Source organism: Ambystoma mexicanum, chromosome 3q, assembly GCF_040938575.1.
Source record: "Ambystoma mexicanum isolate Mex_15411 chromosome 3q, UKY_AmexF1_1, whole genome shotgun sequence".
Taxonomy (NCBI): Eukaryota; Metazoa; Chordata; class Amphibia; order Caudata; family Ambystomatidae; genus Ambystoma; species Ambystoma mexicanum.
The window spans coordinates 1,293,454,346-1,293,477,438 of record NC_090926.1 but is presented as its reverse complement, the minus strand read 5'-3'; the positions used below and the strand labels follow the sequence as shown (position 1 = coordinate 1,293,477,438).

At 50.2% G+C, this 23,093-nt stretch overlaps 1 protein-coding gene across 2 annotated transcripts in view; it reads left to right on the top strand.

Moving 5' to 3' along the window:
• Window positions 1-22,720, top strand: part of PALM3 (paralemmin 3) — a 479,251-nt gene extending 456,531 nt beyond the window's left edge. For both annotated transcript variants that reach the window (XM_069604395.1, XM_069604393.1), the window contains exons 6-7: window positions 10,110-10,134; window positions 19,435-22,720. In XM_069604395.1, the coding sequence (XP_069460496.1) occupies window positions 10,110-10,134; window positions 19,435-22,439 (3,030 nt within the window). In that variant the 3' untranslated portion in view covers window positions 22,440-22,720. The remainder of the gene's footprint in view (window positions 1-10,109; window positions 10,135-19,434) is intronic.
• Window positions 22,721-23,093: the final 373 nt, after the last annotated feature.

The following is a 23,093-nucleotide window of genomic DNA, read 5'->3' as shown; positions in this document are numbered from 1 at the left end:
CAACAAGGTTTGATGAGCCTGAGAAATCGGACGGAAGACATACTGAGAAAGCCAAGTGAGCAAATACTCTATAAAAGTTAGAGTGACTATTCCGAATGTTGAGAAAAATCGCTTAACAAGCTATTCAGGTTACAGAATCCTGAGAACCCTGAGAAGAAAAAACCCTGAGAAAGGGGGACTAAGAAAGGTATCAACACTGTGAATAACAGCTGGAAAAATCTATTCAGGTTACAGATTCCTGAGAAGAAAAAACCCTGAGAAAGGGGGACGGAGAAAGGTATCAACACTGTGAATAACAGCTGGAAAAATCTATTCAGGCTACAGATTCCTGAGAACCCTGAGAAGAAAAAACCCTGAGAAAGGGGGACGGAGAAAGGTATCAACACTGTGAATAACAGCTGGAAAAATCTATTCAGGTTACAGAATCCTGAGAAATGCTAGTAAGCAACTACCGCATGAAAAGGGGGAAGAAATAGATATGAATATTTGAATAAGGGAAACAAAGTCAGAAATATTGTAAAACTTAAACAGTGCGGACAACCATCCTATCCAAAATAACTTGTGTGAAAGGAAAGACACTGCCTGAGGACCACAGGATTTTGTGGAGTCCCAATGCCTCGAAGGAGGAAAGGACAGACATGTTTTTGTATGTGTTCTCTAGCAATCCTGGGGCAATGGAATTGTTTGCATCAACAGTTTTCTTTATTAAAAGGAGAGGCTGCACAACTTAATTTGGTATCAAGGCCGGAAAGACTATTCTGCTAGGAAGGAACTTTGGAAGAATGAAAACAAGTATAAACTGGGTGAGGCGGAAGCCTTGCTGAGGCGAGTGTACACAGCCTCCCCTTTGCCTTCTTTTAGTGAGGCGTTTTCTAGAGTGATGCGGCCTGTTAGCTGGATGGGATTCGGACTAAAGAGTTTTAATGTGGACTTTAACCCTAAGCTTTGTTAGGTAAGGAACTTCCCTTATAAAAATAGGGTAAATTAAGCGTTAGATTCCTTTTCTGTTCAATAAAACCCTTGAAACATGACTCACAATTATTCAAGTCCTTCTTCTGGATCACCACAGAGTACACACCCCCAAACCCCACACTGTGAACTCAGTCAGACCCAGTCCCCCAATTTCTCAATTGTATCAAATAAAGAGACTGAAATAAGGCCTTTGCTTCGAATGTTTGAGATTGTATGGTCTGTGGCCGTGACACACACAATACAATCACAGAACCTGCCAATCCATAGAGCGTACCCACAAAGAATGACCTGGGGGCATCTTGCACGAGGACGTCACTGCTGACAAGAGGAGCATAGCAACAGTCTCCCTCCATCGCTTGATGTTTAAAAGCAAGAAAAACGCCAGATACAACTTCCTTCAAACGTACAGGGGCAGATGAAGTGAAAAGGGGATAGAAGGTATCTTTCTCTGTCTCTACTGGCCGAACATCCCATTCACTGATCCCCAGCTTTGGGTAAATGGGTGGGGGGTGGGGTGGGTGTCTGATCCCACATTGCAATCAAGGCTGGAAATGAAGTAACAGACGTGTAACCTTCCTGGTTAGTACAGGATGAGCTGGGTGGAAAAGATACAGCCTTCTCGAGTTTACTGCGTAAGCTCAGTACATCCTGCAACACCACATGCACAGCAGAGCCCAGTCAAGCTCCAGGATGAGCTCTTCCCACATTCCTGGCTCTTCACCTCATAACTAGAAGAACACCTACAAGGGCATATACACAGCTGAAACGATGATGAGTGAAGAAACCGACCCCGGATCCCCTAAGCTATCGTCTATAAACAGAATCTAAGGAAGACACTCTACAGCATACCAACTTGCCAACTGAGAGATAGATATGATGGGACGAAACTATGGATTAAACACAGCTAGATCGGGACGGAAGGACAAGGATGATTTATCAATCGCACCCTGCCCTCCAAATTACACACACGCACCAATAGACCACCATCGAAATAGATAGCAAGGCAGTAGATGACTATTAATTTACAGCACCAATACCAGAGCGGGGGACTAGACACACCCCGTCCAAACTAAGTTACACTAAGTTCATACAACACAGCCGGGAACGCGGCCCGCCATCATTCATAACAATTAGATGGACAAGAAAGAAAAGCGAAAATTCAGCCTAACTACAGGACACATAGAACAAGATCTGTAAGGACTAGGATATATAACCCACTAACCCCAACCTCAAATCTCTGCACACCTAACTCACCTGAAAAGCCAGACAACCATCTTCTCACTCATCAAACCGCACGCACTTCACCACACCACAACAACAAATAACACATAAACCAACAGCACACAAGGTCTCGCATCGATCCTATTCACCAAAGCGCAGTGCACAGTGAAGACAGAACTGAAGCCGCCAACAGCACACCACTTCCCTCACTTTCCTACACCCTCTTCGCCCAACTAACCCACCCCACCTTCTTGTTTGCAGATCCGCCTGAGCGCCTAGGGACCAATTCCATTGGTGACGGTGCGTGGTATAAATACCTTTAACATTTACCATTCCACTAGGGCCAATCACTGGGTCCCCAGATCAATCCGAGGGTTCCCAGACAACCCTAGCCCCCTCGTGGGCATCCTAAAGGCATTCAACTGTTACACAACACTGGGGTCAGCACAGAGCAAGAAGCAGGCCTCACTGGCTTTCGAATGGCCATGAGTTTAGAAGAATCCTCTGCTGCATGTGTCTGCTAGGCGTGGACTCGGGACGTGATGGTACATGTGTCTGCTAGGTGTGGACTCGGGACGTGATGGTGCATGTGTCTGCTAGGCGTGGACTCGGGACGTGATGGTACATGTGTCTGCTAGGTGTGGACTCGGGACGTGATGGTGCATGTGTCTGCTAGGTGTGGACTCGGGACGTGATGGTGCATGTGTCTGCTAGGCGTGGACTCGGGACGTGACGGTACATGTGTCTGCTAGGTGTGGACTCGGGACGTGATGGTACATGCGTCTGCTAGGTGTGGACTCGGGACGTGACGGTGCATGTGTCTGCTAGGCGTGGACTCGGGACGTGACGGTACATGTGTCTGCTAGGTGTGGACTCGGGACGTGATGGTACATGCGTCTGCTAGGTGTGGACTCGGGACGTGACGGTGCATGTGTCTGCTAGGTGTGGACTCGGGACGTGATGGTGCATGCGTCTGCTAGGTGTGTACTCGGGACGGAACGGTGCATGTGTCTGCTAGGTGTGGACTCGGGACGTGACGGTACATGTGTCTGTTAGGTGTGGACTCGGGACGTGATGGTACATGTGTCTGCTAGGTGTGGACTCGGGACGTGATGGTACATGTGTCTGCTAGGTGTGGACTCGGGACTTGATGGTACATGTGTCTGCTAGGCGTGGACTCGGGACGTGATGGTACATGTGTCTGCCAGGTGTGGACTCGGGAGGTGATGGTACATGTGTCTGCCAGGTGTGGACTCGGGACGTGATGGTAGATGTGTCTGCTAGGTGTGGACTCGGGACGTGATGGTACATGTGTCTGCTAGGTGTGGACTCGGGATGTGATGGTACATTAGTCTGCTAGGTGTGGACTCGGGACGTGACGGTACATGTGTCTGCTAGGTGTGGACTCGGGACGTGACGGTACATGTGTCTGCTAGGTGTGGACTCGGGACGTGATGGTACATGTGTCTGCTAGGCGTGGACTCGGGACGTGATGGTACATGTGTCTGCTAGGTGTGGACTCGGGACGTGACGGTACATGTGTCTGCTAGGTGTGGACTCGGGACGTGATGGTGCATGTGTCTGCCAGGTGTGGACTCGGGACGTGATGGTACATGTGTCTGTTAGGTGTGGTGGACTCGGGACGTGACGGTACATGTGTCTGTTAGGTGTGGACTCTGGACGTGATGGTACATGTGTCTGCTAGGTGTGGACTCTGGACGTGATGGTACATGTGTCTGCTAGGCGTGGACTCGGGACGTGACGGTACATGTGCCTGCTAGGTGTGGACTCGGGACGTGACGGTACATGTGTCTGCTAGGTGTGGACTCGGGACGTGATGGTACATGTGTCTGCTAGGTGTGGTGGACTCGGGACGTGACGGTACATGTGTCTGTTAGGTGTGGACTCGGGACGTGACGGTACATGTGTCTGCTAGGTGTGGACTCGGGACGTGATGGTACATGTGTCTGCTAGGTGTGGACTCGGGAGGTGATGGTACATGTGTCTGCTAGGTGTGGACTCGGGACGTGACGGTACATGTGTCTGCTAGGTGTGGACTCGGGAGGTGATGGTACATGTGTCTGCTAGGTGTGGACTCGGGACGTGATGGTACATGTGTCTGCTAGGTGTGGACTCGGGACGTGATGGTACATGTGTCTGCTAGGTGTGGACTCGGGACGTGATGGTACATGTGTCTGCTAGGTGTGGACTCGGGACGTGATGGTACATGTGTCTGCTAGGTGTGGACTCGGGACGTGATGGTACATGTGTCTGCTAGGTGTGGACTCGGGACGTGATGGTACATGTGTCTGTTAGGTGTGGACTCGGGACGTGATGGTACATGTGTCTGCTAGGTGTGGACTCGGGACGTGATGGTACATGTGTCTGCTAGGTGTGGTGGACTTGGGACGTGATGGTACATGTGTCTGTTAGGTGTGGTGGACTCGGGACGTGATGGTACATGTGTCTGTTAGGTGTGGACTCGGGACGTGATGGTACATGCGTCTGCTAGGTGTGGACTCGGGACGTGATGGTACATGTGTCTGCTAGGTGTGGACTCGGGACGTGATGGTACATGTGTCTGCTAGGTGTGGTGGACTTGGGACGTGATGGTACATGTGTCTGTTAGGTGTGGTGGACTCGGGACGTGATGGTACATGTGTCTGTTAGGTGTGGACTCGGGACGTGATGGTGCATGTGTCTGCCAGGTGTGGACTCGGGACGTGATGGTACATGTGTCTGTTAGGTGTGGTGGACTCGGGACGTGATGGTACATGTGTCTGCTAGGTGTGGACTCTGGACGTGATGGTACATGTGTCTGCTAGGTGTGGACTCTGGACGTGATGGTACATGTGTCTGCTAGGCGTGGACTCGGGACGTGATGGTACATGTGTCTGCTAGGTGTGGACTCGGGACGTGATGGTACATGTGTCTGCTAGGTGTGGACTCGGGACGTGACGGTACATGTGTCTGCTAGGTGTGGACTCGGGACGTGACGGTACATGTGTCTGCTAGGTGTGGTGGACTCGGGACTCGGGACGTGATGGTACATGTGTCTGTTAGGTGTGGACTCGGGACGTGATGGTACATGTGTCTGCTAGGTGTGGACTCGGGACGTGATGGTACATGTGTCTGCTAGGTGTGGACTCGGGACGTGATGGTACATGTGTCTGCTAGGTGTGGACTCGGGACGTGATGGTACATGTGTCTGTTAGGTGTGGTGGACTCGGGACGTGATGGTACATGTGTCTGCTAGGTGTGGACTCGGGACGTGATGGTACATGTGTCTGCTAGGTGTGGACTCGGGACGTGATGGTACATGTGTCTGCTAGGTGTGGACTCGGGACGTGATGGTACATGTGTCTGCTAGGTGTGGACTCGGGACGTGATGGTACATGTGTCTGCTAGGTGTGGACTCGGGACTTGATGGTACATGTGTCTGCTAGGCGTGGACTCGGGACGTGATGGTACATGTGTCTGCCAGGTGTGGACTCGGGAGGTGATGGTACATGTGTCTGCCAGGTGTGGACTCGGGACGTGATGGTAGATGTGTCTGCTAGGTGTGGACTCGGGACGTGATGGTACATGTGTCTGCTAGGTGTGGACTCGGGATGTGATGGTACATTAGTCTGCTAGGTGTGGACTCGGGACGTGACGGTACATGTGTCTGCTAGGTGTGGACTCGGGACGTGACGGTACATGTGTCTGCTAGGTGTGGACTCGGGACGTGATGGTACATGTGTCTGCTAGGCGTGGACTCGGGACGTGATGGTACATGTGTCTGCTAGGTGTGGACTCGGGACGTGACGGTACATGTGTCTGCTAGGTGTGGACTCGGGACGTGATGGTGCATGTGTCTGCCAGGTGTGGACTCGGGACGTGATGGTACATGTGTCTGTTAGGTGTGGTGGACTCGGGACGTGACGGTACATGTGTCTGTTAGGTGTGGACTCTGGACGTGATGGTACATGTGTCTGCTAGGTGTGGACTCTGGACGTGATGGTACATGTGTCTGCTAGGCGTGGACTCGGGACGTGACGGTACATGTGCCTGCTAGGTGTGGACTCGGGACGTGACGGTACATGTGTCTGCTAGGTGTGGACTCGGGACGTGATGGTACATGTGTCTGCTAGGTGTGGTGGACTCGGGACGTGACGGTACATGTGTCTGTTAGGTGTGGACTCGGGACGTGACGGTACATGTGTCTGCTAGGTGTGGACTCGGGACGTGATGGTACATGTGTCTGCTAGGTGTGGACTCGGGAGGTGATGGTACATGTGTCTGCTAGGTGTGGACTCGGGACGTGACGGTACATGTGTCTGCTAGGTGTGGACTCGGGAGGTGATGGTACATGTGTCTGCTAGGTGTGGACTCGGGACGTGATGGTACATGTGTCTGCTAGGTGTGGACTCGGGACGTGATGGTACATGTGTCTGCTAGGTGTGGACTCGGGACGTGATGGTACATGTGTCTGCTAGGTGTGGACTCGGGACGTGATGGTACATGTGTCTGCTAGGTGTGGACTCGGGACGTGATGGTACATGTGTCTGCTAGGTGTGGACTCGGGACGTGATGGTACATGTGTCTGTTAGGTGTGGACTCGGGACGTGATGGTACATGTGTCTGCTAGGTGTGGACTCGGGACGTGATGGTACATGTGTCTGCTAGGTGTGGTGGACTTGGGACGTGATGGTACATGTGTCTGTTAGGTGTGGTGGACTCGGGACGTGATGGTACATGTGTCTGTTAGGTGTGGACTCGGGACGTGATGGTACATGCGTCTGCTAGGTGTGGACTCGGGACGTGATGGTACATGTGTCTGCTAGGTGTGGACTCGGGACGTGATGGTACATGTGTCTGCTAGGTGTGGTGGACTTGGGACGTGATGGTACATGTGTCTGTTAGGTGTGGTGGACTCGGGACGTGATGGTACATGTGTCTGTTAGGTGTGGACTCGGGACGTGATGGTGCATGTGTCTGCCAGGTGTGGACTCGGGACGTGATGGTACATGTGTCTGTTAGGTGTGGTGGACTCGGGACGTGATGGTACATGTGTCTGCTAGGTGTGGACTCTGGACGTGATGGTACATGTGTCTGCTAGGTGTGGACTCTGGACGTGATGGTACATGTGTCTGCTAGGCGTGGACTCGGGACGTGATGGTACATGTGTCTGCTAGGTGTGGACTCGGGACGTGATGGTACATGTGTCTGCTAGGTGTGGACTCGGGACGTGACGGTACATGTGTCTGCTAGGTGTGGACTCGGGACGTGACGGTACATGTGTCTGCTAGGTGTGGTGGACTCGGGACTCGGGACGTGATGGTACATGTGTCTGTTAGGTGTGGACTCGGGACGTGATGGTACATGTGTCTGCTAGGTGTGGACTCGGGACGTGATGGTACATGTGTCTGCTAGGTGTGGACTCGGGACGTGATGGTACATGTGTCTGCTAGGTGTGGACTCGGGACGTGATGGTACATGTGTCTGTTAGGTGTGGTGGACTCGGGACGTGATGGTACATGTGTCTGTAGGGTGTGGACTCGGGACGTGATGGTGCATGTGTCTGCTAGGTGTGGACTCGGGACGTGATGGTACATGTGTCTGCTAGGTGTGGACTCGGGACGTGACGGTACATGTGTCTGCTAGGTGTGGACTCGGGACGTGACGGTACATGTGTCTGCTAGGTTTGGACTCGGGACGTGATGGTACATGTGTCTGCTAGGTGTGGACTCGGGACGTGATGGTACATGTGTCTGCTAGGTGTGGACTCGGGACGTGACGGCACATGTGTCTGCTAGGTGTGGACTCGGGGCGTGACGGTACATGTGTGCTAGGTGTGGACTCGGGACGTGACGGTACATGTGTCTGCTAGGTGTGGACTCGGGACGTGATGGTACATGTGTCTGCTAGGTGTGGACTCGGCATGTGATGGTACATGAGTTAGAGGCTTGCCTGCTGGGAGGTCGATGGCATGATGGAGAGATGAACTAGGAGTGTGATGAGAGGCTGCAATTAGTAGGTGTGGGAGTGGCAGGTTGACATGGTAGTGCTGTGAGGTCAGAGGCATGGCAAGATTAGAGATTGAGAAAGATGGTGCAGGATGCAGTGAGACATCAGGGGCACAGTGCAAGGAGAGTTTTGAGCAGGAGGGGGTGAGAGGTCAGAAGCATGGCGAGATGAGTGATTGGGGCGGTATGGGGTGAGTGGTCAGAAGCATGGTGAGATTGAGTCATTGGGTACTTTTAGGGGTGAGAGGTCAGAAGGATGATGAGGAGTGATTGGGCAGCATGGGGTGAGCGGTCAGAAGCATGGCGAGATGAGTGATTGGGGCAGTATGGGGTGAGTGGTCAGAAGCATGGTGAGATTGAGTCATTGGGGACTTTTAGGGGTGAGAGGTCAGAAGGATGATGAGGAATGATTGGGGCAGCATGGGGTGAGAGGTCAGAAGCATGGTGAGATTGAGTCATTGGGGACTTTTAGGGGTGAGAGGTCAGAAGGATGATGAGGAGTGATTGGGGCAGCCTGGGGTGAGAGGTCAGAAGCATGGTGAGATTGAGTCATTGGGGACTTTAAGGGGTGAGAGGTCAGAAGGATGATGAGGAGTGATTGGGGCAGCATGGGGTGAGCGGTCAGAAGCATGGCGAGATGAGTGATTGGGGAAGTATGGGGTGAGTGGTCAGAAGCATGGTGAGATTGAGTCATTGGGTACTTTTATGGGTGATAGGTCAGAAGGATGATGAGGAGTGATTGGGGCAGTATGGGGTGAGTGGTCAGAAGCATGGTGAGCTTGAGTCATTGGGGACTTTTAGGGGTCAGTGGTCAGAAGGATGATGAGGAGTGATTGGGGCAGCATGGGGTCAGTGGTCAGAAGCATGGCGAGATGAGTGATTGGGGCAGTATGGAGTGAGTGGTCAGAAGCATGGTGAGATTGAGTCATTGTGTACTTTTATGGGTGAGAGTCAGAAGGATGGTGAGATTGAGTCATTGGGGACTTTTAGGGGTGAGAGGTCAGAAGGATGATGAGGAGTGATTGGGGCAGCATGGGGTGAGCGGTCAGAAGCATGGCGAGATGAGTGATTGGGGCAGTATGGGGCGAGTGGTCAGAAGCATGGTGAGATTGAGTCATTGGGGACTTTTAGGGGTGAGAGGTCAGAAGGATAATGAGGAATGATTGGGGCAGCATGGGGTGAGAGGTCAGAAGCATGGTGAGATTGAGTCATTGGGGACTTTTAGGGGTGAGTGGTCAGAAGGATGATGAGGAGTGATTGGGGCAGAATGGGGTGAGCGGTCAGAAGCATGGCGAGATGAGTGATTGGGACAGTATGGGGTGAGTGGTCAGAAGCATGGTGAGATTGAGTCATTGGGTACTTTTATGGGTGAGAGGTCAGAAGGATGAGGAGTGATTGGGGCAGCATGGGGTGAGTGGTCAGAAGCATGGTGAGATGAGTCATTGGGGCAGTATGGGGTGAGTGGTCAGAAGCATGGTGAGATTGAGTCATTGGGGACTTTTAGGGGTGAGAGGTCAGACGGATGATGAGGAGTGATTGGGGCAGCATGGGGTCAGTGGTCAGAAGCATGGCGAGATGAGTGATTGGGGCAGTATGGGGTGAGTGGTCAGAAGCATGGTGAGATTGAGTCATTGGGTACTTTTATGGGTGAGAGGTCAGAAGGATGATGAGGAGTGATTGGGGCAGTATGGGGTGAGTGGTCAGAAGCATGGTGAGATTGAGTCATTGGGGACTTTTAGGTGTGAGAGGTCAGAAGGATGATGAGGAATGATTGGGGCAGCATGGGGCGAGCAGTCACATGCATGGCGAGTTGAGTGATTGGGGCAGTATGGGGCGAGCAGTCACATGCATGGTAATCGGGGCAGGGTGTGCTTCCATCACTTTTGAAATTCTTTTTTTTTCTTCCAGCGGAGCACAGGGTCAGAAAAAGCCGGTGAGTACACTCCTCCATTACACGGGCTGGGGGTACGGTACCCATATTTTGGGGTGGTTTCCATTTACCTTGTAATGGAAAGAAACAAGGTTGGAATGGGGCATTAAATTGATTTGGCCACCACTGAAAAAGTGGTCCACAGTCAAAAAGAGCAATTCAACCCTTCCGTGACCGGCTTTTTGAGTAGTACACAAGCAGAGATGTTGGTCAAATGTGTTGCAAAATGTGTATTTCAATGAACATTTGTCCGGTAACCCTGGTCGAAAGCACTAGCTGCACAGTGAGGTAACATCCATCTGACCCACAGTAGCATGTTGGGCCTGTATTTCCGGCATTGGCCTATAAGCCAGTCAGAGCCTGGAAAGACCCCTCAATGACCTAACGAGTGGCAAGCACTGAAGGTCAGAGGCCGCTACAGGTCAGAAAGTACTAGAGGTCAGGGAACACTCATGGAGAGCCAATCAGATAGTTTATAACAATCTGATTGTCCCTCGCCAGGTACTAATGATAGAAAGATCCCACTGCAGGTCATAGGGCAGAAAGGGAGCAAACACGGCCGCCACTGCAGGTCAGAGGGCAGAAAGGGAGCAAAAAACACGGCGCGCAACTGCAGGTCAGAGGGCAGAAAGGGAGCAAAAAACACGGCGCGCAACTGCAGGTCAGAGAGCAGAAAGGGAACGAACACGGCCGCCACTGCAGGTCAGAGGGCAGAAAGGGAGTGAACACGGCCGCCACTGAAGGTCAGAGGGCAGAAAGGGAGCAAAAACACAGCCGCCACTGCAGGTCAGAGGGCAGAAAGGGAGCAAACACAGCCGCCACTGAAGGTCAGAGAGCAGAAAGGGAGCGAACACGGCCACCACTGCAGGTCAGAGAGCAGAAAGGGAGCGAACACAGCTGTTACTGCAGGTCAGAGGGCAGAAAGGGAGCGAACACGGCCTCCACTGAAGGTCAGAGGGCAGAAAGGGAGCGAACACGGCCACCACTGCAGATCAGAGGGCAGAAAGGGAGTGAACACGGCCACCACTGCAGGACAGAGGGCAGAAAGGGAGGGAACACAGCCACCACTGAAGGTCAGAGGGCAGAAAGGGAGCGAGCACGGCCACCACTGAAGGTCAGAGGGCAGAAAGGGAGCGAACACGGCCACCACTGCAGGTTAGAGAGCAGAAAGGGAGCGAACACAGCTGTTACTGCAGGTCAGATGGCAGAAAGGGAGCGAACACGGCCTCCACTGAAGGTAAGAGGGCAGAAAGGGAGCGAACACGGCCACCACTGCAGATCAGAGGGCAGAAAGGGAAGGAACACGGCCACCACTGCAGGTCAGAGGGCAGAAAGGGAGGGAACACGGCCGCCACTGAAGGTCAGAGGGCAGAAAGGGAGGGAACACAGCCGCCACTGAAAGTCAGAGGGCAGAAAGGGAGCGAGCACGGCCACCACTGAAGGTCAGAGGGAACTGAGAGATGTGTTGCGGCTACTGAAGGTCAGAGTGTGAGAGTCAGGGTGCAGCGAAGTGATGGTCACAGGGCCCTGGAAGGATGGGTAGAGGTCACTTAAGGTACAGTGAGATAGCACTCCAGGTCAGAGGGCATGGAGGGGATGGTCAGAGGGCCCTGAAAGGATGGGTAGAAGACACTGAAGGCGCAGTGAGGCACCACTCATGCTCAGAGGGGATGGTCAGATGATGGGTTGAGGACACTGAAGGTACAGTGAGATGACATTCAAGGTCAGAGGGCACTGAGGGGGGTGGTCAGAGGGCCCTGAAAGGATGAGTAGAGGTCACTGAAAGTACAGTCAGATAAAGCTCCAGGTCAGAGGGCATTGAAGGGATGGTCAGAGGGCCTTTAAGAATGGGTAGGGGTCACTGAAGGTTCAGTGAGATGACATTCAAGGCCAGAGGATACGAAAAGTCGAGAGGACATTGTGAAAGGAATGATGTCCCTCGGTGGGGAGGAGCTGGTGGAACTAGGAGCCTATGGGGGGGACACTAGTCAGCTGCCACTTCTTGGTGGTTGTATGGGGTTATCCCTTTCTTTAAGCTCAGGGCACCATCAATGGCACAAGGAAACGCTGGTACCAGATAAACCCCAAAGTCGATGCCAACCAGGCTCTTTTCATTTTGAAACTATTTAAGGACAATGGGAGATCCTAGATGATATTGGTATTGTGTAAAGTGGCAAATATGAGAAAGTAAAGCCGCCCGCAGCCTTAAGGGGGGAGTTGGGAAGAGAAGTGCAGTAGGACTATGAGGGATATGGGAGGTAAATGATTTCCGGAACAGGAGGGTCTTTACTTCTTTAATGACATGAAAGAGGTTGTTCTGCCGTCCGAGTTCTGGAAAGAGGTTGCTCCAAGGCACTGAATTGGATGCCTCCTCCTTTTCGCTTGTGTTTTGCTCTGGGCATCTGCAGGGGATTAGAGCCAGAGGATCTCATGTTTCTGTAGGGAGCTTACAGATCAAAATCATCCAATATTGGACGTCCCAATTCTCCATGTGGTGTGATAAGCCTTTCGCAAAGCCATCAAGACTAGTCTCTTCAAATAATGTGCCTGTTTTTTGTCTGCTACCTAGGACCTATGTATCTGTAACACTGTATGTATATTCTAAGAACCCTTCTGGGGTGGCTTTTTTGTAACCCTTAATCAAGCCTTCCTACGCACCGCTTTCAGCGCCTCTATGCCTCCGGGCTGCAGTGCGCTTTACAAATGTAAAAAATAAAAATAAATAAGCCTACTCAATCCTTTCTTCGAATGGCAACCAGTAGAAGGTTGTTAGGCCTGCAACGCGGTACTTCCCCTTGTTTGTAGTTCTAGGACCATTCTGGATGCTTCTTCTAGACAAGTGGAAGATGTCCATGGTAGCAGTTTGGCACACCTGTATAGAGGCCATTGCAGACCCCAATCGGTGTAGCAGTACTTCCTGGAACGTCATCACTTTGCGATGGAAGTCAAGGAGGGGCAAGAATTTTCGAAAGCCTATGGAGTTGGAAATATGCTCCAGTCACGGGGGCCTTGATCTGTGGATGGAAAGATAGGTCAGATATAAAGATAACCCAAATACTTAACCGTATGAGAAGCAGAAAGAGCCTGACCCATCAATGCAGGGAGATCAGACCCGTTTGGGTCCTGCTTAGTCGGAGCTCATTTTTTTCCCTGTTACGACAAACATCGGACGGACATCGAGCCGTGATTCTGATGGAGGTAACTGGCTAGGTTCTAGTTGCTGGAAATGGGAATTAAGAGAAATATTGTTTGAGAGGGATCTTGAAAGATGGCCAGTGGTTTTCTTTAGGCAATAAAAAGCCATGGTGAGCTAAACCTGGTGGGATGCCAAAATGTAGATTGTGGGGCGTAGAAGTAGGTATGCCAATGGCGACCTGCCACTACCTCACCCAGAGACAGGATGCAGATGCCATGCTTAATGGTGTCAAAGGTCACTAGGAGATAGCAGGAGGAGAGCTTTTCAAAGATTTCCAAAGCAAAGCTGGTTGGAGTCCATGCTTCTGGCTCGTCTAAAGTCCGTTGGGAACTCATTCATGAGTGAGACTCACTTTAGAAGTGCAATTCCTCTAGGATTTTGGCTTTGAATGGTAGGCTAGGTATGGAACAGTAGTTGGCCTATATATTTGGTTCACCAATCGGTTTCTTCAGGAGGTGGGAAATTAAGGCTTTCTTGAGAGTGTGTAGGGTTTTTGAGCAAAGCACAAGTTTAATTTAACAAGGCTTTGTTACAGTTCTCAATGTAAGATTAGTGGTTGGAGATCTACCTTTAGGTATTAGGAAAATATTCTAAACAAAATAAGGAAACCCTTAAAAACAAGTGTCAAGGATCAGATAAAGTGGTGTTTTCTTGGTGCTCCCGGCACTGCGCGGTTATCAGTTTGCTTAAGATAAAGCGCTTTGGACATATTCTTAGAAATCTCTGTCCCTCCCAGTCACTCCCTCTTTGAATGACCAAAGTTGAAGGCCAACAGAACATTGAAACCTATTCTTTATGAGCCATTGAGCCTTCTGGCGTTCCTGAAGCTACAACCAAGGAGTTTTCCAAATTCCGCCAGCAAAAGTGTTCATAAACCCTGTCTTTTTAAAGTCCATCCGATCATATGCCTTCCTGGGCAGTCCCCTCCTGGGTTTTGTGACGATCCTTCAGATGGCGTCATTTCTCCCCAAGGAAGAACCCCTCTCCATGATGCTAGGGACGTCAGGCTGCTAACAAATAGTCCCCCTAGAGGTGGTATCATGTGGGAGGATCTCATGAAGAGAGAGAGAGAGACTCCTCTCCTGTGTATAAGGACGCAATTGGGAGGCTAAGCTCTTTAAACCCCAACCCTGTAGGCTGACAATAGCACCTTAACCATACGGGTCTAAACACATATCCAAAACATGTGTTATTGCGAAACATCGAACCATCCTGATGTTTTAGAGACCGAGATGAAGAAGCACTCAAGAACGATACAGGCGACCAGGAAAAGTACCAGAACAGCTGTAGTCGATGGAATGGACGTTATGTCAGGGCGGGCCCTACTATATCGGGGTCAGAAACAAACTAAGGTGGAAGGGTACCGAGGCTGAGTACCAGGGAGAGTACCAGGAAGGGTACTGAGGAGAGTACCAGAACCTGAGAGAGAAAATGAGACAGAGAGAACAGTCGAGGCGGAGGAAGAAATCAAGAACCAGAGCAAGATTGAAGGCGAGAGAAAACCCAAAGGCAGGCTCCAGAAGCTCGAGACGAGGAGGGTGTGTTTCAAGGGAACGCACAAGGACATCTTGCAGGCCGAGGGAGTGTTGGACGTGGGGAGAACAGAAACAAAGAGGGGCATAAATGCCCCACACAAAGGCAGAACACCAAAAATAATAATTAATCTTGGTGGCCGGTGGGTGAGAGTCAAGATGAGCAAGAGGAGTGGGAGAACACCCCAGCTAACCAGAAATATATTGCCTGTGGGATGCTTGGTAAGCGTTGTACCTATCGGCTGAGAATGGGCCCTGCAGGGGGACAGAGATTGGGTTTTGGTGGCGTGATGTGTAGTGGAAGGACTAGGCAATCCAACAACTGTGCCGAAACCGCTAACCCTACCCGTACGCACAGCCACCTACACAGATCTGAACTGAGAGGTGGTGACTGCACGATCTATAAAGGGAAGGAAGGTCGAGTCCCTGGTCCGCTTCCCGACAGTCAGCTGTACAGGGCACAGGAGGCGAGATGTGACTAGTGCGGAAAAGAGCGAATGACCATCACGACAACCCAGGCCAAAATGGTGAAGACTGCCAACACCAAGCACCAGGTAACAGGAATTATTAAAAGTCTGGGAGAGAGCCAAGGGAAACCTAAGAGCTTCAGAGGACATCAGTAATGTCAGGAGGGTGTATAGAAATGTTAGCTGAACACGCACACAAATTAAGAGTACGGCTCCAGAAACCAAACGCTCCTTGAAACTTATTCCAGGGGTTACCTTTCCAAGTACAATAAGAAGAAACCAAAACCCATCAGCGGATCTTCTGGAGCATCATTGACGAGAACAGAGTTCTCAGGAAGACATTCATTGATCGAGACGTAGAGGTCCTCGTGGGCACAGCCCAAAATACTCTTAAGGATGGGCCATGAAGCCAAACCCCAATTATCTTCCGTCTTAAGTCTGTCACACACTGTGGATTGGTCTGCACCAGATTCTGCGAGGAGTGTCGTCTTTTCAGTTCATGACCTTAGCTTTGCCTGCCTGAAGATAAGAAGAAACATTTTCTTTGTCATTTCCTTTTTGCCTGAAAAGCCCGGAGAATCGAGAATCCTTTGAGACACCAAAGTCATAAAGAAATAGAGAAAATAGTAAACCATTTATGTGATACAGTTCACAGTCCATTTACAATAAAGTGTGGTGCTGGAAAGTCGAGAGGGACTCCAGGAACAGCTTCATTGTCCCAGTGGAGGCAGATCAAGAGATGTGCAAAACCCAGAGATTGTGAAAACCTCCACAAGGGAACTACAAACCTTATTAAGAACTCTGAAAGACATTGTGGAACCAGCTAGGAGAAAGGAGTCATTCTCCTAGCCCCGTGAGAAATGTATGTGATTATTTGACTTTCTGTTGGGTTACAGAGAACTCAGAACATTTATGTAACGTTTGCTTTGAACAATCGGAGAGGTGTTCGGACACTTTGCATTCAGGAGAAGGGAGTCATTCTCCTAGTTTACAAACAGTAGCTGGACTTTATGGTGTTGTTTTGTACTGAGAGGGATTGAGTAGGAGCATTTGTGACCAGGGAGGTGCATTTTTGTTTTGACTCACACAGACTTCCTGGCGAGCACCCGAGTTTCTTTAGTTTAGGTAGGGAAATCCCCTTAGAGTTATGGATAGATAGGTTTGGTTTTTCATTTAATAAAAGTCTTTAGGAACCACTATGGCACCACTTGGTCAGTCTCTTCATTCCACGTCGCCACAGTTTACCCATGGTTCTGCTTTCTGCAGGATCTTTGGTGAGCAGACATTCATTAGGCTTCCCCACGGCCTCGCGTTCCTTTACAATATCCACTTTGCAGGTCTTTCCATGGTCTTGGAATCCCTCATGTTTCTCTCAGGTTTCTCCATGGCCTGGGATGCACTCAAGACTTCTCTCACTCCAACAAGCATCTTCCCGGCTGAAGGCAGGAAGTCCAATCTTTTCTTAAGGAATTGAGCACTATGCCAGGCAGTCTGTGGGTGATGATCTGGGTGACCGAGGCGTTCGCTTTGGTTCAATATTGCTTTGAAATGTCCTCAAAGGCAGAACTAGGAACGCCAGTGCTACTTAACCTCTGGGTTGATCTCCAATGTTTTTGTAGAGGATCTTGTATCCTGGGGGTAGGTAGAGAGTCTAACCACATTGCTGTAATCCCCAGAGCCATGGGGTCATCTTCCTTGAAGCAGTGAATGTGTTTGCAGCATTTTATGAGGCCAAGCAGAGTGAAAGGAAACTTCAGTTTAGGAGTCTGTGATGGAAACCGGGGGTGTTGCTTGGCAAGGAACCGGGCTATGGCGAGAGACTTTGTGGAGCGGGAAGGCACTATTGGCGAAGTTGTGGACCGGATGTCTCAGCAGGGATCTGGCTGGAACCTCTGGTGGCTAAGCAGTCTGGGGTACCCAGTCAAGGGACATCTTGCAACAGGAGTTCCCACTTCTCGGATACAGTGATTCAGAGTGTGGGGGGGTGAATTAATGTGTATCATCGACGAGCCTACATTACTGGACGGCTCTGAAGGGCAGGGGCGGTCATGGAAGGGGTAAAGAACTATCATTATGGTTGAGGAACGTCCCAATGATCAGTTTGGAGGGAGCTTGTAATCCTTGATCCTGAAAAAGGATTTGGCAAAACAGGTCAGGAGGTGCTGCTTTGCCTGTCTCATTGTCACCCTATTTACGTAGATGTTGGTTGTAAACTTGCTTGCCTTGGTATGGACCCGAGTAGCTGCAGTGTACTCCCACCCTGGATTGGGTTGCAGTAGGATGAGGGGTGGGCAGAGTAGAGCTAGAGAGCTACAACCCTTTGTAGGCCGTGATCAAGGAAGTTTGAAGATTTGTGACCTTTTCGTCCAACTTGGGGTTATGTGTCCATCATGAATGATTCCAGGTTTTCCTTAAGAGTTGTGTATTTTATAAAAGGTGTTCATAGATTATTTGGTGGTCAGCGTAATGGGGTAGTCGACCGTAAATATGGCAACTAGCGATCATGAGCGACAGTCGTGGTCCTCTGAGGGATATGGACACTGGAGGAAAGGGGCTAAAAGGAGAGAATAAAAGGACAGTGAAAGTGTGTGTACTCACTGTGTCACATCTTAGATGCACAGTAAGTGGGAGAGACCTGATGGTGAGCGCGAGACTTGTCAAGAGGCCACGTGGATGTACCTTCTGTCTTCCTCCTAATCGCCAGTCCACACAGTTAAGTCTGTCCTGCTTCAAAAGATAGGTGGGATGGTGACGTGGCCCTCAGACGGGCCAATAGAAATGCGTCACACAGATCATCCGCCCGAGAGAGGTTAGGAGGGGAAAGAGACTAGTAGATGATGGGGGTTGGAGACCAAAGGTTGTCTAGGGCAAGAGGGGCAAACGCTGCTCCAATCACCAAGCCTCACAAACGTTTTCACCCATCATTAGTAAACTTCAGATTATAGCTAAGCCGATCACATGGCCTTCTGACCACCAATCAAAATCCAGCTTGCTGACCATACCAGTATATGGCAGAATTATGCAATGCATGTGTGCCCAGAACAGATTTATGCTGTAAAAAGGGGAAGACTGCAAACATAATTGGATGTTGCGATAAAACTCTGATGGAGCCTCAGAAACAGAGGGATGGGGAAGTCGGGAGGGAATGGCCACCAGAGGGGAAATGTGTCATTAGCTTAAAGAGGTGCATATTGGTCCTAAGCCCCCACTATAGGAATCCACAGAAATGTTACATTAAATCCCTCACCAACATAATGAGCAGCTCGCAGTGTCTCAACCTCAAATACTGTGCAGCAAAGTCAAGCCAGGCTACTCACCAGAGGCAGCTTCTCTCCTTAGGAAACTGGTCTTTGGGAACACAGAGTCCCTGTCTCTCCGCCTGCAGGGAATGGTTTCCGAATGACAGTCAGTCTCAAGGAGTCTGTGATCCTACAAGGGATTCTTTTCCAGCTCTGGAGAGGATCCCTGATGAGGCAGGATTCTTTTCCAGCTCCGGAGAGGATCCCTAGATGAGGCGGGAATCTTTTCCAGCTCTGGAGAGGATCCCTAGATGAGGCGGGAATATTTTCCAGCTCTGGAGAGGATCCCTAGATGAGGCAGGATTCTTTTCCAGCTCTGGAGAGGATCTCTACATGAGACGGGATTCTTTTCCAGCTCTGGAGAGGATCCCTACATGAGGAGGGATTCTTTTCCAGCTCTGGAGAGGATCCCTACATGAGGAGGGATTCTTTTCCAGCTCCGGAGAGGATTCCTAGATGAGGCAGGATTCTTTTCCAGCTCTGGAGAGGATCCCTACATGAGGAGGGAATCTTTTCCAGCTCTGGAGAGGATCTCTACATGAGACGGGAATCTTTTCCAGCTCTGGAGAGGATCTCTACATGAGACGGGAATCTTTTCCAGCTCTGGAGAGGATCCCTACATGAGGCAGGATTCTTTTCCAGCTCTGGAGAGGATCCCTACATGAGGCAGGATTCTTTTCCAGCTCTGGAGAGGATCCTTTAACAAATGCTGACATTTAGGGGTGTTGACAGCTTTGGGTGACACTGGAAAGGATTTTGAAGGGAGACTGAACTGACTTCTTACGAATGTATTTTGTTTCTTGTTTTAGCGCCATCACCACTGGACACCAACTTGGAGTTGAACAACAAAGGCAGTGGTTTTCAGGTCCACGGGGAAGCGCTCCATCAAGAAGATAGCGAGCAAGTGAATGGTGAGATGTCCAACTCTGCCAGCGGAGACTCGAGCGCCAAGGAGGAGATGGAGCTTTCATTAGGCTCACACCTTTCCAGACAGGAGAACTTCACATCCCTTCGGGAAAGAGAGGAGCACACACAATTCCCAGTGGCTCCAACAGACTTGGCAGGACGCCATGTAAACCCCAGCAGTGAGGTTATGGTGGGAAATGGACAATGGCCGCAGGATAAGAGGGACCAAGAGACGTTTCTTGAGCCGCACATGATTAATGCTCATAACCAGACTGCTCTCAAAATCTGCCAGGATGGACTGGTGGAGTCCCACATGGCTGGTGGGCACTCCACAGCATCCTTCAATGTGAAAAAATCCACAGGGGATGCAGATGTTAAAGGTGCCTCAGAGGACAATGAAAGAGCTCATCAACTTGCACAACCACCGACTGATAGTGGGTACGTCAGCTTGTCGAAAGAGACTAGGACACTGGCGGCAGCACAACCTAACGTGGGCGCAATAATAAGGGCAGAGAGGGTCATGATAACAGAGGATGGTGATGAGGTATTGGTCAACTCCCTGACAAGTTATATTCCCAAGGATGTTCTGAATACCGTGGAGACTCCAGAACAGCTCCGGGAGAGTCAAACAATGGTTACTGGAAGAGGACATGCAGTCGAGCTGGAACATGCAAGGGACCGAAACTTGCACAACATGGTCAATGACCAGTTGTTTCAATCTGCGGATGCGGAGATCCCAGTGACCAGATTACATGAGCAAGCTGGATCACTACAAGACAGTGTTCTGATGTACCAGGGGGATATACAAGGCATTAGGGTAGAAGCATTGCCACTTACAGATAGAAATGTGGCAATCCCAGGAACGATGAGCACATATCTAGAGAAGACAGCAACGACTCTTGGACAAATGCCAGCATCTTCTGGGCATGTCACTTTAGTTTCACAACTGATTACTGAACCCAAAGGCAACCTATCAGAAGGTCATGAACTGTTGCCTTCAATTCATTGCGAAGTGGCTGAACTTCATAACACGATATCAGCACACTTAGAAGAGCTGCCATCCATCCAAGAGCAGATGGCTTGTCTTAAGACCTCCACCCAGAAGCCAATCTCAATTCTACAGAAATCAATCCAAGGTCAGATCCCAAGTATACACTCATCTATCCAAGGGCATGTTCCAAGTCTGCAGGAATCCATCCAAGATCAAATCACAACTCTACATGCCTCCATCCAAGAGCAGGTCCCAAGTCTACAGGTCTCTCTCCAAGAGCAGATCCAGAGTCTACAAACATCAATTCAAGAGCCAATCTCAGGCCTACAGACATCCACCAAAGAACAGATACCAAGAATACAGGCGTCGATCCAAGAACCAATCCCATTTCTAAAGGCATCCATGCAAGAGCCATTCTCAATTCTGCAAACATCCATTAAAGAGCACCTACCAACGCTACAGGCATCTACCCAAGAGCAGATCCCAAATCTTCAGGCATCCATTCAGGAGCAGATCCCAAATCTGCAGGCATCAATCCAGGAGCCAATCTCAAGTTTAGAATTATCTATCCAAGACAAGATCCCAAATCTGCAGGCATCCATCGAAGACCACAGGAAAAATGTGCAGGCCTCCATTCAAGAGCCAGTAGAAAGTCTAGAGGCATCCATTCAAGAACATATCCCAAACCTAGAGGCATCCATCGAAGTGCCAATATCTATTCTACAGGGTACTATCCAACAGAAAATCGCAAATCTTCATGCATCCATCAAAGACCAGACCCTACGTCTACAGACATCACTCCACGAGCCAATAGAGTCTATCCAAGACCAATTCCCACATATTCAGGCATCCATCAAAAGCCAGATGCCAAGTCTACAGGCTTCGACCCAAGAGCCAATACACAGTCTACAGGCATCCATCCAAGAGCAATTCCCACATCTTGAGGCATCCATCCAAGCAGAGATCCCGATTCTACAGGCATCCCTCCAAGAACAGCTCCCAAACCTACAGGCATCCATCCAAGAGAAGCTGCCAAACCTACAGGCATCAATCCAGGAGCCGCTCCCAAATCTACAGGCATCAATCCAGGAGCATCTCCCAAACCTACAGTCATCAATCCAGGACCATCTCCCAAACCTACAGGCATCAATCCAGGAGCAGCTCCCAAACCTAAAGGCATCAATCCAGGAGCAGCTCCCAAACCTAAAGGCATCAATCCAGGAGCAGCTCCCAAACCTAAAGGCATCAATCCAGGAGCAGCTCCCAAACCTGCAGGCATCAATCAAAGAACAGCTACCAATCCTACAGGTATCAACCCAGGAGCAGCTCTCAAACCTACAGGCATCAATCCAAGAGCAGGTCCCAAACCTACAGGCATCAATCCAGGAGCAGGTCCCAAACCTACAGGCATCAATCCAGGAGCAGGTCCCAAACCTACAGGCATCAATCCTGGGGCAGCTCCCAACCCTACAGGCATCAATCCAGGAGCATCTCCCAAACCCACAGGCATCAATCCAGGAGCAGCTCACAAACCTGCAGGCATCAATCAAAGGGCAGATCCCAAATGTAATTCAAGAAAACAATATACAAAAGGTGGACGTTGACCTTGGACCAACATTTACTGCAACACAGAAAGCTTTTGAGAATCCGAGCCCTGAACGGCAGCCTCTCCTTGAGGAGGTCAACCTTTCAGAGATCCAAGCACCTGCACAACAAAATAACCTTCAACCCATTACTAGGCCGAAAGCCCAGCTAACCAAGCCACTCATCAGCCAGGGCCAGGAAGGCCCAGCATACACTGCCACCACCGCCAACACAGCACAAGCAAATCTGCAAAGGAGTACAGACACCAGATCTGATGCGGTCGGTCCGGACAGACCCAAGCAGAAGACCTGCCAGTGCTGCTTGCTCATGTGAGCATGAAAGGGCCCAGCAATTGGACACAAACACCCTTTCTCCATCCACCAACCAGACTGACCCCACAATCATTCCCCACCACTGCCCTCCACAATCTACACAGAACCATGCCAGGACCAAGGACCTTCTTATGCCACTTGAGTGTATTTGAAGAGACTTTCTGTACAAGATGTGGGTGAGAGCAAAGGCATGTGTTAAATATCTCACCCTGTAATCAGACTCTGTGAAACGCATTCATTTATACTGATCTACATAGATTCATTAAAAGGCTGTTCCCACTGCACGTGTCTCACTAGATGTAGCCATAGCATGTGAAACTGGTACCACTTCCTTCAATGTGGATTCACCGGCACATCACATCGCCCCCGATGAATTAGGGGCCACTCAGCCAGACATAAGGGTAGATGAGGTCCTAGAGCCAAGTCCCCTGGTAGCTATGAGTAGCGTAGGCCATGGTTCAGATGGCAGATCACAATGGGTCCAGTGGGTAGGAGGATACAGTGCTCTGTACTAAATGTTTCCTAGAAGAAACTAATACGTTGGTTTATTTTGGGTGTTGTCCCCCAAACCTATTATTTATTCCCTATTTCCCACCCAGCCTATATATGCCTTTACTCCCCCACACCCCATATTTTTCAATGAGTTTTTTCCGGG